This window comes from Mobula hypostoma, chromosome 21 (genome assembly GCF_963921235.1).
Source record: "Mobula hypostoma chromosome 21, sMobHyp1.1, whole genome shotgun sequence".
NCBI lineage: Eukaryota > Metazoa > Chordata > Chondrichthyes > Myliobatiformes > Myliobatidae > Mobula > Mobula hypostoma.
Genome location: NC_086117.1, coordinates 3,265,939 through 3,283,048, shown reverse-complemented (window position 1 = coordinate 3,283,048; position 17,110 = coordinate 3,265,939). Strand labels below are relative to the sequence as shown.

The window sequence follows — 17,110 nt, the reverse complement described above, 5'->3', positions numbered from 1 at the left end:
AAAGAAGGACATCTGTTCTGCAGTCGTTCCATAACCGTTCAATACACATTTGATACTTGTTTGATCCGGAGGCGCTAGGCGTTTGCACCAGTGGTGTGTCGCAGGTTTTTGCCAGTCAGTTTACAATTGACACTCATACGCGCTGGAGTTGTGCTTTGTTCGTCCTTTGTGAACATTTGCAGTTTTGTATTTTTTTGAAAATTAAGCCTTGTTTTTACATTCAGTTACCCATCACAGTGCAAAAGAAAATGAGCAAAAGAAAAGCAGAAAGTGATAGTAAACGTGAATTCAATGAACAGTGGGAAAATGAGCTCTTACTTATAGCTGGTCCTTCAGGAAAATCGTTGTGTATTGTTTGTGAAAACACTTTCTCACATAATAGAAGACAAGATCTTAATAGACACTATAAAACACAACATCAGACTGAAATAGAAGGAAAACTGAAGCTAGCGCTTGGGTCTGAGTTACGGAAAGAATATGTGATTAAGAAAAAGGAAAAAAATCAAAAGAAGACAAAATATTTGTTAAAAGAAGTTGTGAAAGTTTGGCAATGACAGGAGCGCCCTACGAAATTGCTTTAGGGTTGGCCAAAAATCGGAAGTCTTTCTCTGATGGAGAAGAAATTGTTAAGCCTTGTCTCCAAATATTTGCAAGATGTCTTGGTGATAAAAATATCGAAAGGGAAGTAGGCGAAATTGCTCTGTCAAAGCAAACAGTTACGAGATGCACCGAAGAACTCTGTCATGATGTATCTGAGCAACTGAAAGACCTTGCTCATGCTTGTACTTTCTTTTCTTTAGCTTTGGACGAATCTGCTGACATATGTGATGTAGCCCAGTTAAGCATTTTTGTAAGAGGAATTGACGATAATTTTAGTGTCTTAAGAACTTATTGGTCTTGAGTTGCTTCATGGAAAAACAACAGGATCAGACATATTTGACACAGTAAAATCATGCCTAGAAAATCTACAACTAGATTCTAGTAAACTCATCGGTGTTTGTACTGGCGGAGCGCCGTCAATGATAGGTAAAGTCACTGGGACTACAACTTTGCTTGAAAACTTTTTAAGTCGTTCTCTGCTAAAATATCACTGCATTATACACCAAGAGTCACTGCGTGGAAAAACTTTAAATTTGCAGCATATTATGTTACTGGTTGTGAAATGCGTGAATAAAATTAGAGCAAGAGGATTAAACAGATGAGAATTCAGAGAATATTGTGAAATGTTAAGGCCAATTTATACTTCTGCATCGAACCTACACTGTAGCCTGGCGCGCACCACCCCAAAAATGTAACTGTGCATCGCGACGACGCAGACTGCAACAACTATGATTGGTCCACTTGGTAGCATCGCATTTCCTCCTACGCATTTCCAGTTGCTTCTTCTCATCGAATCGTGAAATCTACCAGCCGACATCCGAAAATATTTGAAATGCATTTCCTCGTCCATGTCTCTCAGTGGCTGGACAAGCACAGAAAATTCACCCTCCTTCTGCTTCAATCCGTACAATGGTCATACACATCAACCCCTCTGACGTCTTCTCTCTTTCCTGCGTTGCAGTAATTTCAATAAAAGTAACTCTTGTTCAGCATTTATTAGCTCCAACTCCAACATGATGCGCTCAGTTTCAGTCACCATTGTTTGACGTACACAAAGAAACTCAACACAGTGGCATAGAAACTCCACCACCAACTAGCATTTTGGTGGTGAATTGCTGAGCGACACAGACACACTAACGCACAAACATAAATGCTCACAACAGCATAGGCTACAGCGTAGAGCCTACGCAGAAGTATAAATCAGCCTTTAGATTTGGAATATGGCGATCTCGTCCTTCATTGTGAGGTGTGCTGGCTTTCTGGAGGACAGGTTCTGAGTAGATTTTCGAAACTGAAAAATACTGTTCATAACTTTCTAGAAGAGAAAAATGAGCTGCCTGAGGAAAGAGCCCTTTTATACCTGGGGGTATGAATTGACAATAAACTGGACTGGTCAAAGAACACTGAGGCTGTCTACAAGAAGGGTCAGAGCCGTCTCTATTTCCTGAGGAGACTGAGGTCCTTTAACATCTGTCAGACAATGCTGAGGATGTTCTACGAGTCTGTGGTGGCCAGTGCTATCATGTTTGCTGTTGTGTGCTGGGGCAGCAGGCTGAGGGTAGCAGACACCAACAGAATCAACAAGCTCATTCGTAAGGCCAGTGATGTTGTGGGGATGGAACTGGACTCTCTCACGGTGGTGTCTGAAAAGAGGATGCTGTCCAAGTTGCATGCCATCTTGGTCAATGTCTCCCATCCACTACATAATGTACTGGGTGGGCACAGGAGTACATTCAGCCAGAGACTCATTCCACCGAGATGCAACACAAAGCGTCGTAGGAAGTCATTCCTGCCTGTGGCCATCAAACTTTACAACTCCTCCCTTGGAGGGTCAGACACCCTGAGCCAATAGGTTGGTCCTGGAGTTATTTCCTGGCATAATTTACATATTACTATTTAATTATTTATGGTTTTATTATTATTTAATTATTTATGGTGCAACTGTAACGAAAACCAATTTCCCCCAGGATCAATGAAGTATGACTATGACTATGTGATAACAATTAGCTATTTGATTTAGCACTTTTAGCCATCTCAATGATCTAAATTTGAAACTCCAAGGCAAGAACGAATTGTTTCCTAGCTTAGTAAATGATATCAATGCATTCAAGATGGTTAAAACTGTTCTCCTCTCAGTTAGAAAATGAGGATTTGAGCCAGTTTCAGCAATTAAAAGAGCAGAGTGAATGTGCTGAAGATAATGGCAATTTTATAATATATTGGAAAAAATCAGGTTATTGCAAGAGTCATTTGAAAGTCGTTTTCGTGATTTTGCTAAAGAAGACGACTGCATACTTGCATTTATAAACCCATTTTCACTTAGTGAACAAAAAATCATGAAGATGCCTAGTAACATACAAATGGAACTTATTGACTTGAAAACAAATTTATTATTGAACATGAAATTTGATGAGCTTCCCTCAGTCCCAAATGTTTCTGACATGATTAGTTTCTGGCGATCATTACCCTGTGAACATTTTCCAGAACTAAGAAAATTTGCCCGGAGTTATATCTGTCGTTTCGGAACGATGTACAGATGTGAACAAGCATTTTCAGCCATGAAATTGATTAAAAACAAAACGAGGTCACGACTGACTGATTCAAATTTGAAGAATTCTCTGCTGCTCTCAGTAACTAATTTAACTCCAAACATTAAAAACTTGGCAAAATCAAAACAGACTCAAAAGTCTCAATGTTTATCTTGTTTTTATATTAAATCAATATATCATGTAAAAATGTGAAATATGTCTATATTAACATATCTTTACAAGAACTGAATGGGGGTACAAGAGTTGTATGGCGCATCTGAACTCGTGCGTGAAAAAACTGACACATGGAATGTAAAAGGTTGGCCACCCCTGGTTTAGACAGAGTAATAGAGGAAGATTGTTCTAGTTTGTGGGTGATTTAAGGACTGGGGAGGTAGAATTAATGCAAAGAGCAGGAAACAAGTCAGGAGGGAATACAGAGAACATTATACAGAATATAAATCATCTAGAATTCACTGGTTACAGGAAATAGAGTCGAGTTGTCCAATGATTGGATAGGCTTGAGGACAAAAGGAAAGCAAAGGCATTGACAGGTACCATTCTAATTCTAGCTTCTGTCCCCTTCCTTTCCAATCCTGATGAAGGGTCTTGGCCTGAAACTTCGACAGTTTATTCCCCTCCTGAGCTGCTGAATTCCCCCACTATTTTGTGTATGTTGCTTGGGATTTCCAGCATCTGCATAATTTCCTGTGTTAATGATGTGCTGACAGGTAGAATAGATTTGATGGACGTGGACAGGCAGGGACATCACCATCAGTCAGACTCAAACAATAACCACTGCGCTTTTCTTATCACTTTTGTTAAAAGTAAATCAAGTCACGGCCTCGCAGGGTAGTGGTGTTGGGGAGTAAAGCTGTAACTGTAGGATTACCTGCTTTAGTTCCCTTCAGCTGCTCATATACCCGGAGTTCCACCTGCAACGAGTGCAGCAGCTCCTGATTCTCGGTGAAGAGCTGATGCTGCAAGTTCAGTTCTCGCTGCAGCCTGCAACACAAGCAGTTTGATTGCTGAAACACTGAAACAGTTCACGTTATACCCTCCCTTACAGCTCCTTACAGCCGGTTCTTGCAACTTTATTCATGTTACTAAAACATTTAACCAGACAGTTGAGAGTAATGGTGTGGCTCAATGGCGTAGCAGTTAGTGTAACACTACAGTGCCAGTGATTAGGGTTCAATTCCTGCTGGTGCCTATAAGGAGTTTGTATACTCCCTCCATGACCGTGTAGGCTTCGTCCAAGAGAAATATGGTTAGGATTAGTAAGTTGTGGACATGCTATGTTGGCGCAGGAAGCATGGTTCCCTGCACATCCTCAGTTGTTGATGCAAACGACACATTTAACTGTATGTTTCTATCTACAGGCAAAGAAAGCTAATCTTTAATAGTTATATTCAAACCTGAAGTAACCAACCTGTCCAAGATAACTATTAAACATCCACCCAGCAAATATGGGGAATTTTCAACTCTGTAACAGGATCAACTCGATAACTTTCATCGGGTCAATTTTTCCCCTACGCTCAACAGATTTATAATTTCTCCAGCTACACACCAGCTTGTAGTTGAATGTGACCCGTACCTGCTTATTTCTTCACGACTGTAGTGCAACTCATCCTTTAATTGCCTGTTTTCTTCATGGGAATTGTTAACTTTGAGCTGTAGTTGAGTACTTTCCCTCTTTACCCGCTCGCACTCGTTACGTAGGCGCTCGATGCTGGCCACCTTCTTTGATAGAGATTCCCTTAGTTTCTCATTTTCTCTCTGTTTGTCTGTAAAATAATTGTAGAAGTTCAGGCATCCTGTTCAATGTAAAATTCTGGCCTTTTCTGTATCTTGTGAAAAGATCTGAATGTTCAGCTGTTGCAGTCCATGAAGATATCACATTTCTAGAACGCAGAACAGCACAGCAGAGCACAGGCCTTTCATACCACGATTTTGTGTCAACATTATAACCTATACCAAGATCAATCTAAACCTCCTCTCCATCTAGTCCTCCATTTTTCTGTCATCCATGTACCTAGCTAAGAGTCTCTAAAAAGTGTCTGCCTCTACCACCAGCCCTGGCAATGCATTCCACGCACTCACCACTCTGTAAAAATAAGCCCTATCTCTGACTTCCCCCCTATACTTTCCTTTAATCACCTTAAAATTATACCCCACTTTGTCCCCATGGGGAAAATAATCACCTCTCATTCTCTTCAAATTTCTTTCCAAGCCATTTCACTTTCAATTCAAATCACCCAGCTATCATTAAGGAAAGACTAGATAAGCTGTAAAGAGGTTGAGGGTGTTTGAAATCGTGATGGGAAGTGACAAGGTCAGCATTTTATTTTATTTTTTTAAAGGATTGGGGAATCCAAGACGCAAGTGCTCAGGTTAAAAGCGAAAGGGAACAGATCTAAAAGGGATCTGAGTGGCAACATTTTTCACACAGAAGATGGTGGGCATGTAGAATGAGCCAGAGGAAGAGGCGATGGAGGGTAAAATTACAACTTTTAAAAGACATTTGAACAAGTTCATAGATGGGAAAGGTTTAGAGGGTGCAGGTAAACAGGACCAGCTCAGGTTGGCATCTTGCTTGGCAGAGACTATAGACATAGGAACAGAATTAAGCCATTCAGCCAACCGAGTCCACTCTGCTATTCTATAATGGTTAATTTATTATCCCTCTCAAACCCTGAATAATCAAGAACCCGTCATCCTCTAGTTTAAATATACTCAGTGGCTTGGCCTCCACAGTCACTTGTGGCAATGAATTCCACAGATTCACCACCCTTTGGCTAAAGAAATTCCTCTCATCTCTGTTCTAAAGGGACATCCTTGTATTCTGAGGCTGTGCCCTCTGGTGTTAGATTCCCCCACTATGGAAAACATCTTCTCCACATCCATTCTATCTAGGTCTTTCAGAATTTGATAGATTTCCATGAAACCCACTCTCATTCTTCTGAACTCCAGTAAGTACAGGCTCAGAGACATCAAACGCTCCTCATAAGATGAACCTTTAATTCCCAGAATTATTCTTGTGAAGCTCCACTGGAGGATCTCCAATGGCAGCAAATCCTTTTTTTAGTTAAGAGGCCCAAAATTGCTCTCATTTCAAGCCTCAGAAACTCCAATTCTGTGTTGTACCATTGTACCATTTTATGACTATTATTTCTTTGATTAGCACTCAGAAGGCACAAGTGAAAGAGACAGATGCATATTTATAAAGTTCCTTCCACATTGAGTTCTAAAATTGTAGTCAGACTAATTATGACACCAAAAAGGAGGTACAGGAGGGTACAAGGGACTGAATGGCCTTCACCAGTTCCAATAGGATTCCAGTTATGATATGTACATGAACTTTCCCCCCTTCTGACAGGTGGACTCTGCTGGTCAGTCAATGGCCATACAGTACCCACCTCTGGAGCTTTTTGTCAGCTGCACCTTGAGAGCCTTGTTCTGTTCCTTCAGGTAACGAATCTCATCCATCATGTGAGTGTGCTCATCAGCACCATGGATGAAAATATTTGTGGAAGCTGGAGGAAGCAAAGAAACCTTAAGTAAAGCTTAAAGGAACAAAGTAATGCAAATGGCAGCAAGGTCGTGTTACAGCGTCAGTCACTGGGGTTCAATTCCCACCACTGTCTGCAAGGAGTTTCTACATTCTCCCCACGGTTGCGCGTTTACTCTAGTTTCCTCCCATTAATAAATCGTGGTGGTACTACGTTGGCGTCTGAAGTGTGGAGACACTTGCGGACGGCATTTCATTGCATGTTTTGATGTCTTATTTTATTTAGAATTACAACGTGGAATTGTTTCTTCCAGCCCATCGAGCTGCATGCCCTTCAACCAAATGATTCAACCCTAGCCTAATCACAGGACAACTTACAAAGACCAATTATCCTACTCACTGGTACATCTTTAGAGTGTGGGAGGAAACTGGAGCACCCGGAAGAAATCCACACGCTCAAGTACAAACTCCTTACAGAGGAAGCTGGAATTGATCTTCAAACTGTGATTCCAAGCTGTAATAGCGTCGTGCTAACGGCTACGATATTGTGACGCACCCCCCCCATGTACTTGTGATAAATAAAGCTAATCTTTAAAGATCTTTAGCATTAAACATTTTATTAGCAATGCTGATACAAAAACAACTTGTATTAAAGTATGTTAGTTACCATTAGTTAGGTGTGGGAACACTCCCACTTATTGGTTTCTCTCCCATTCTCACACCATCCTGACTTGACAATACATTTGCGTCACGGGGTCCCCAACTGTGGGAGCTCCTGAACCAGGACCACAGTGGTTCAAAAAACACACAACAAACACTTTCTCAAGGGCGATAAATGTTGGCTTTGCCAGTGATACACACAAAGAAATTAAAACATTTTTGTCTTCATGCATCCTTGTTCTTGCTTCAGGTTAAGAAAAGGAAGAAAATGAATACTACTCCTTAAATAGGCTGCAAGACAAATCATCAAAATCTTTATTTAGATATACAGCAATATAACGGGTGCTTCTGGCCCATAACTCTGCGAGGCCCAATTACACCCATGTGACCAATTAACCTGTTGGAATATGGGAGGAAACCGGAGCAATGCAAGGAAACTTACACAGCCATGGAGGGAAGGTACAACTCTTTACAGACAGCAGCAGGAATTGAAGCTTGTGGCTGGCACTGTAAAGTGTTATGCTAACCGTGCCACCTCAACTGTGAACTGTATCCGGGTGTGACACAAGGGGTTTTTGGATGAGGGTAAAATTGCAGGTAAATTTTGAACTAGAAATCAAGTGAAGATATTGAAACTAATCTCAAATAGGATCCATGCAGTTTGTTAGGAGATGGAAAGGCCAATGAATTTTAGCAGGTAAGAAACATTTTGAGCTGCTTTGGAATTAGGTTTATTTAACCATCAAAAACACATTTGGTTTTGGATTTAAACTATGGAGCCTCAGCTTGATGGGATGATAGATTGTTTTGCTCACCTGGATCGTTTTCAGCTGCAGAAAGTTGGCATACCAGTTGCTGTCTTAACTTGTCATTATTTCTAATAGATTCCTCCAAACGTTGCCTTAAACTGCGGATTTCATGTAGGTGGGCTGCCAAGTCTAAGGACAAAGATGATGGGAATTAGTGCCCTGCACATCACCAAAATCAATAAGGAAAGTGGCATTTCAGGAGAACACTAGTAAAATAGATCCTTTCCTTCACAGTGTTTCATATCACAGTTGCAAACCATCAGGATAATTACAGCTGCAGTGGTGGGTGCTCCAGAACTGCATTCTAACCTCACCTTCAATACTGTCCGTATAGAGGTGTACATTCTCCTGACCCTGTGGGGTTTCCCCTCCCACACCCCTGAATGGTCACACACTTTGGTAGAAGAAAAAAGGCAGACTATAGAAACAGGGGGCAAATTCAGAAATCAGAGGTGCAAAGGGACTTGGTAGTCCTTGTGCAGGATTCTCTAAAGGTTAACTTGCAGGTTGAGGAAGGCAAATGCAATGTTAGCATTTATTTTGAGAGGACTAGAATACAATAGCAAAGATGTAATGTTGAGGCTTTATAAAGCACCGGTGAGGCCTCACTGGGTACTGTGAGTAGTTTTACGCCCCTTATCAAAGAAAAGATGTGTTGGCATTGGAAAGGGTCATGAGAAAGATTCCAGGAATGAGTAGTATTTGATGGTTTGGGGCCTGTACTCACTAGAGTTTAGAAGATTGTGGGAGTGAATCTCCTTGAAAACTATTGAATATTAAAATATCTAGATAGAGTGGATGTGGAGAGGATGTTTCATATAGTGGGGGAGTCTAGGATCACCCGAGGGCAAGACCTCACAATACTAGCACATCCCTTTTAGAACAGAGATGGAGATAAACTTCAATAGCCAGAGGGTGGTGAATCTGTGGAATTCATTGCCACTGGCAGCTGTGGAGGCCAAGTCATTGAGTATAATGCATAGCTTGACAGGTTCTTGATTAGTCAGAGTGTCAAAGGTTACAGGGAGAAGGTCAGAAAATGTAGTAGAGAGGGATAATAAATCAGCCATGTTAGAATGGCGAATCATACTTGTTGGGCCAACTGGCCTAACTCTGCTCCTATGTCCTCTGGTCTTATTTCCTCACACATTTGAAAGACATGCTGACAGGCTAATTGATGCAGAAAATGATCCTGAGAAAGAATAGGCTGCAGGTCTATGGGTAAAATGAGAAGCGAATGGCACTCATGGGATTGTACTGCTTGGAGCTAGCATGGACTCAACTGGCTGAATGGCCTTGTCTGGTGTTATAATTATTATGATAATTAGTATAATGATTAATTATTAATCAGCTCAGCAAATATACAGGCCAAATTATACCACATCATACCAAAGCACCATCAGCAAATAATGGTACTCTTCAGTTTAAAAAAAAGATATTCATGTCATACAAGCATACACTTAACAGCCTAAACCTTCCCATAATTCACTCAAGTCAAAGACAACTACAGGAATAGTTCTATGTAAAATCCAGAGTTTCACAGTTCCACAACCTACAACTTCCTTCATAAACTACTCAATGTAATGCTTATTATAATTGTAAACCCTCCATCCCACAAGTTGAGTGAATACTGATGTGTCTATTGATTGCAGTTAACATCAAATTCTGTGGGAATGGTAGGGCATTTTCCCCACACGACTTACTTGCACTAATATGATATTTTAAGAATAATTTGAGTATCTTGGACATTGATGCCACAGAAACCTGTTTACCATGCACAGTGTAGCACCCACACATTTGTGTCCATATCTGAATATTCTAAGGATGAGAGGGCACAATCTTAGAATGAAAAAATGTCAAGGTGTCAAAGGTTACAGGGAGGAGACAGGAGAATGGGGTTGAGAAGGATAATAAATTAGTCATGATGGAATGGCAGAGCACTCAATGGGTTGAATGGCCTAATATTCTGCTCCTATGAATTACGGTCTTGTATTTCATTCCACTTTTCAGACTGAAATATATTCACTCACCACCTCAGTTATTCAACATCATCAAACTCTACTTATTACAACACTTTAGGCAAAATCTTCCACAGGCTATTAACACTTGCTTAGCTATTGCTCCCATCTCCCTGATCTGCAGGAGGTTCATCACCACTCGGTGTATTACAATTAAACTCCTACCCTGACTTTCTGCAGCCCTAGAATCCTGATTCAAACATTCCAACATTGGAGTTGGACCTTTGTACACCCGAATCGCTGGTGGTAAAGGCATTAAAAGGATTTTAACTGCTCACTGAAACTTCTGTCCAAGAACTTTCCACAAATCATCAGTTCTGTCAAGCCTTCAGATAAAGATTAGCTTTATAAACACAAGAGATGCTGCAGATGCTGGAAATCCAGAGTAACACACGCAAAATACTGGAGGAACTCAGCGGGTCAGGCAGCATCTACAGAGAAGAAATAAGCAGTCTATGTTTTAGGCTTTATCAAAATTCATTAGCTTTATTTGAATGTTGAAACATACAGTGAAATGTGTTGGTTGATATCAAATCAATGAAGATTGTGTTAGGTAGCCTGCAAGTGTCGCCATGCTTCCAGGCTCAACAAAGCATGCCCATAACTCACAAACGCTAACCTGTATGCCTTTGGAATGTGGGAGGAAACCAGAACACCTGGAGGAAACCCACGTGGTCACAGGGAGAACGTATAAACTCCTTACAGGCAGCAGAGGGAATCAAACCATGATCTAACAACTGGCACTGTAAAGTGATTGCCCTAACCACCCTGCTACCGTGCCGCCCACACTTGCTCTCCCAAATAATAATGACAACCAGCAAAAGCTGTAGATTAAAGTAAAATCTTACCGCCTACAGTAGGCAGGCCAGAGTCGTGTTTTGGCTCTGTTTGCTTGTCTGCTGTTAAGGTGTGACCGCTATGATCGAGGGAAAAGGCAGCGTGGCTATCAGCATCCTGCTCTTTATGTGTCAAGATGGAGCGATGCAAGTCCAGCTCTGTGCGTAGAGTCTCATTTAACTCTTCCTTGTTCATCAGCTGTTCTCGCAGTGTACAATTCTCCCTTTCCAGCTCATACAGTGCCTGAGCATCAGCATAGCCAACCAGCCAGTCACTTGTAGGTGACACTTGAGACACCAAGGTTCCATCCACATTGTCTGCTGGAAAGCGAAAAAAAAGCAATCATGAGGATCTGTAATACAATGTAGGGCATTTAGTTTTGTCTTAGTTTCAAAACTCCAAACAAAAAAAAAATACTGACATCCACAGCTCATCTACTCAAAGCAGCTAACTGTTGTACGAGTCACTGTTGGTCTGTTCTGGTCAGAAACAAAATACTTGCTGGGTCAAGTACCAAGTGTTGCCGGAGTGGAATGGGCATTTGAAATTTATACTTTAACTTTTAAACTGTAGAAAGACCAGCTTAGACAACATATGAGTGTTTTAAAGATTCTTGATACCAATATTTTAAGGTCTGTAGGATATTTAAATATTTACTAACCTGGAGGTTGTGCTGTTACACATGACGAAACACTGAGTCCATTCCTTACTCTCTCTTTGTCACATGGATCGCTCTGTAAGCTTGCGTCTGAATTAGTTGCTGAGAAACCACCTATAAAAATTTGGTAACACGATGAAGTACATTAAAAAAAGTTGTCGGAATAATTCACACAGCAATCAAGTGGTGGGTCAGCTTTAACCTTCCCCAACAGTAATGCTATTAAGCAACAGTGTAGCATTTAGAACTGAACCTCAGAGGGCAACTCAGTGCACAGGACAGGATAATCCAAAATAATTTTAAAATTCCTTTTTTGGAATTAAAAGACACAGCTCTTTCACAAAAGATTACGGAGTAATGTGGAATTCTGTGAACACAAGTGGAATTCTCCAAGGAGGGGAAATATAAAGAATATCACTTAGTCTGCATTAAAAATGAACTCCAAGAAATATACCTTTATGATTACGATAATATTTGATTAAAGATTACCTTCATTTGTCACACGTACATTAAACATACAGCGAAATGAGTCGTTCGTGTCAAATCAAATCAGCAAGAGACGTGTTTGGGGCAAGTGTTGCCACACTTCTGGCACCAACTCTGCATAAATGCAACTCACTAATCCTAACCTGTACATCTATGGAATGTGGGAGGAAGCTGGGTTATCCACAGGAAACCCATACAGTCTCGGGAAGAATGTACAAACTTGTTAAAGACAGCGAGAGGAATTAAACCCTGCTCTTACAGCTGGTGCTGTAAAGCATTGTGCTAACTAATACATGACTGTGACGCCCTGTACCATGCATCTGACAATGGATTTCTTTTTCTTAAAAAAGATAAGAAAACTGTGGATTTCATAAAAAGACTTAATTGCTAATGAACTTTTAACAAAGTTCAACAGTTTAAAAAAACAGAGCTGTGTCAGAACTTCCCAATGCTGTTAAATACGGATCTTCTGCACTTCCAACACAATGCATAATTCTAACAGACTTTACATCTCCAGTTTATTTCCTTGTCACAGATTCTTATTCCTTAACTATATATGTAGCTAAGTTTTCACTTTGAAACTGAAAAGTTCAAAGGAATTTGGTCTATTTAAAAGTTCTAAGAAACAATTTAGCTTCAAGAGAAATTGACACTTGCATTTTACTTTGTGAGATATTCAGGACTGTAGTCCGTCAGACTCTCTCATCTTTACTAAAGTAGTGCAGTCATCGTCTTTTGTTCCCATTCCAACACTATTGCTTTATGAGATTAAATTACAATAAATTATGTAGCCTCGCACCATGAAACAACAAAGCACTCATTGAGTAAAAGTATACTACAACTTTTCAGGATTATAAACCTTATTGCTTTATTAATGTCAAGAAGACAGTAACAATTTCCATCAGAAGCTATGCCTCAAGTCTATTTAAAAAATGTTCACCAAATTTATAAAAATTAGCCTTGTGCACACCAAAAGGGAAGAGAACACATAATGGATATCCTGATGCACGTTTTTCCTATAGTATTCTTGCACCGCTACTAATCAAAGACAGTTACATTTGCAGTATTTATCAAATTCTTTGTAATAATTTGACCATAAGATATAGGAGCAGAATTAGGCCATCTGGCCCATCGAGACTACTTTGCCATTTCATCATGGCTGATCCATTTTCCCTCTCAGTGCCAATCTCCCACCTTCCCCCCATATCCTTTCATGCACTGACCAATCAAAAATCTATCAACCTCTGCCTTAAATATACACAAAGACTTGGCCTCCACATCTGCTTGTGGCAAAGAATTCCACAGATCCAACACTCTCTGGCTAAAGAAAATCATCTCTGTTCTAAAAGGACGCCCCTCTATCCTGAGGCTGTGCCCTCTGGTCTTAGACTCTCCCACCATTGGAAATATCCTCTCCACATCCACTCTATCAAGGCCTTTCACCATTCAATAGGCTTCAATTAGCTCACCCTAATATGGGGAAGGCAGGTTTGTGGAAGGATTGCCAGGATCCCTTAGAATATTAGTACCATCCACAAACCTTCCAGCTCAAATCACAGCTTATGCGGGTCAAAGATGAGCTGGGACTCAGGTTGGCTGGCGTTTACAACATTCCCTGTGAATGTGGAGCAGCATTTATCAGCCAGATGGGGTGCACAGTGGAAATCCCTATCAAGAAGCACAGTTACCTGCAGAAATCAGCAGTAGCAGAACATTACATTTGTAATAGCCATAGAATTGACTTCGGCGACACCAATCCACTGTGCCACCCCAATGGCTTTTGGGACCTCCTGGTAAAGGAAGCCATTGAAATAAAACTAGAGGAAAGAATTTTAACAAAGATGAAGGTCTCACTCTAAGTAAGAACTGGAATTGGATTGTCAACAAGGTGAGAGCGCAGAAGCCTAATTGGATGAGGACTAACTGATCAGAAGGGATGGACGACGGGAGTGTAAATACCACTGGAATAGGAACCATCCTGATGAAGATGGCAGAGTTTGTCATCAAAACACTGGTTATAATCGATACCTGTAACCAGCTGGAAGCCCAATAAGAGTTTATTTGTTCTTTAATATTATTGGCTAGCTTACTTTCGTATTCCATCTTTACCTTCTCAACTTCTTTTGAGTTGCCTTTTGTTGGTATTTAAAAGTTTCCCAATCTCAAAACTTCCCACTAATTTTTGCTCTTTTACATGCCCTCTCTTTGGCTTTTATGTTGGCTTTGACTTCCCTTGTTAACCATGGCTATGCCATCTTGCCTTTAGAATACTACTTCCTCTTTGGGATGTATATATCCTGTGCTTTCTGTATTGCTTCCAGAAATTCCAGCCATTGTTGCTCTGCCGTCATCCCTGCCAGTGCTTTTTCCCCCCAATCAGTTCTGGCCAACTCCTCTTTCATGTCGCTGTGATTTCCTTTACTACACTATAATACTGATACATCTGATTTTAGCTAATCCTCAAATTTCAGGATGAATTAGATCATATTATGATCACTTTCCCCCAAGGGTTCTTTTACCTTAAGCTCTCTAATCAATTCCAGTTCATTGCACAACACCCAATCCAGAATACCTGATCCCTTAGTGGGCTCAACCATGAGCTGCTCTAAAAAGCCATCTCATAGGCTTTCTAGAAAATCTCCCTCTTGGAATCCTGCACCGACCTGATTTTCCCACTCTACCAGCATATTGAAATCCCCCATGTCTATGGTAACATTGCCCTTTTAGCATGGATTTTCTATCTCCCGTTGTAACTTGTAGACCGCATTCTTACTAGTATTTGGAGGTATGTATACAACTCCCATCAGGGTCTTTTTACCCTTGCAGTTGCTTAGCTCCGTCCACAACGATTCAACACTTTCTGACGCTATGTCACCTCTTTCTAATGATTTCATTTCATTTTTTTTTAAACCAACAGAACAACGCCACCCCGTCTGCTTTCCTGCCAGTTCTTTTGATACAATGTGTAGCCTTGGACATTAAGCTCCCAGCTATAATCTACTCTCAGCCATGATTCAGTGATGCCTACAACATCATACTTGCTAATTTATAACTGTGCTACAAGTTCATCGACCTTATTCTGTATACTGTGCGCGTTTAAATATAACACCTTCAGTCCTGTATTCACCCGTTTCGATTTTGCCTGCCTTTTACATTGCAACTCATCCCACAGGCTACAGTTTAGCCCTATCATTAGCCTCTCCTTGCTAGGAATCTCATTACACATTGCCTCTGTTTGTAAACCTACTATCCCATCTTCCGCACTCTCTTTCCGGTTCCCAGCCCCCTGCCAAATTAGTTTAAACTGACCCAAACAACTCTAGCCAACCTGCCTGCAAGGATATTGGACCCGCTTGGGTTCAGGAGTAACACGTTCCTTTTGTACAGGCCATACCTTCCCCAGAAGAAATCACAATTATGCATACTTCTGAATCGCTGCTTCCTACACCAGTTCCTCTGCTGTGCGCTCACCTGCCAAATCATCCTACACTTACCCTCACTGGCGTGTGGTACTGGCAGCAATCCAAGATTACTACCCTGGAGGTCCTGTTTCTCAGCTTTCTACCTAGCTCCCTAAAATCTCTCTTCTGGACCTCCTCATCTTGTCTACCTATGCCATTGGTGCTGATATGTACCAACATTTCTGGCTGCTCACCCTGGATCTGAGACATCCCTGATCCTGGTACCAGAGAGGTAACATACCATCTAGGAGTCTCTATCGCGCTGACAGAACTTTGTCACTTTTCCTCTGACTAAGGAATCTCCCATCAACACTGCAGTCCTCTTCCCCTCTCTGCTGTTCTGAGCCACAGCACCAGATTCAGTGCCAGAGACCCAGTCACTGTGGCTCCCCCGGTAGGTCATCCCCACCTTTTAAATCTACTCCTCAAGTTTTCTTTTCTCCAGTCCTGCCAAAGAGTCTCGGCCCGAAACCTTAACTGTACTCTTTTCCATAGATGCTACCTGGCCTGCTAAGTTCCTCCAGCATTTTGTGTGTGTTGCTTGGATTTCCAGCATCTGTAGATTTTCTCTTAACCCTGTAGCTCCTGTCCATCACCTCCTCATTTTTCTGTAAGAGTTGAAGGTCATCGAATTGCAGCTCAGTGCACCTGGTATAGATGAGTTTATCTGGGAGACTGGACATCTCCCAAACTTCCCACATCCCATACAGAGTACAAAACACTGCCCCTGGGGCCATTCTCACCTACTATGCACGAATAAATGAGGAATGAACAAATAAGAACAAAGAGAGTAACTGACAAGGCAATCTACCTCATCCAAGCCTCATGAGCCAAAGCCACTCTAAATACTGGCACACTCACAAGAATGGCTGTTCCACCTGCACTTAAATTATTATTAGCCTTTTCTAATGAATCCCTCTTGCTGATTGGTGGCTCCTCAACTCAGAAAAGCTGCCCCAAAACTCTCCTTTCAAAACCTCGATTGCTGCCCTGATTAAAAAGTAGCTCTTTTCACACACCTTGGTATGGATTGTCCAACTCAGAGAAAAATGGCTCATAGCTCTGCTTTTTAAATCTTGAACGCAGACCTGACTGAAAGGTAACTCCTGTTACGCACTGCCGCATCTGATTGTTCACTCCTCAAATCAGAAAAACTGCCACAAAACTCTCCTTCCAAAACCTCGATTGCTGCCTGATTAAAAAGCAGCTCTTTTCACACACCCTGGTGTGGATCATCCAACTCAGAAAAATGGCTCATAGCTCTGCTTTTTAAATCTTGAACGTGGACCTGACTGAAAGCCCTGACATGTTTTGTTTTAATAAGAAACTGGATCAAAGCAAGTCCTTTGTAGGAAAGGAAACGAAGGCAATATTCTGCAGCATTTAATCAGCATTGCTTCTGTCAGTGTAAAATTTTCAAATCTCTTTAGCATTTAATTGACACCAGGCTTATTCCCCCCTTTCAAATCATATGGACTTTCAGGCAGACAACCTACAGAAGGCAACTAGCAATTCTGCTCCACGAACAGTGAACCAAAGGAT

The 17,110-nt window shown here is 41.2% G+C and overlaps 1 protein-coding gene across 10 annotated transcripts in view; it reads right to left on the bottom strand.

The window, feature by feature from the left end:
* The window catches only part of LOC134359737 (myomegalin-like), a 208,087-nt gene that overhangs the window by 28,244 nt on the left and 162,733 nt on the right, over window positions 1–17,110 (bottom strand). For 9 of the 10 annotated variants that reach the window (XM_063073309.1, XM_063073303.1, XM_063073301.1 and 6 more), the window contains 6 exons: window positions 11,625–11,735; window positions 10,975–11,283; window positions 8,115–8,237; window positions 6,548–6,664; window positions 4,726–4,915; window positions 4,021–4,133 (listed from right to left, as the gene is read on the bottom strand). In XM_063073309.1, the coding sequence (XP_062929379.1) occupies window positions 4,021–4,133; window positions 4,726–4,915; window positions 6,548–6,664; window positions 8,115–8,237; window positions 10,975–11,283; window positions 11,625–11,735 (963 nt within the window). The remainder of the gene's footprint in view (window positions 1–4,020; window positions 4,134–4,725; window positions 4,916–6,547; window positions 6,665–8,114; window positions 8,238–10,974; window positions 11,284–11,624; window positions 11,736–17,110) is intronic. The other variant, XM_063073304.1, reaches the window with a different exon arrangement.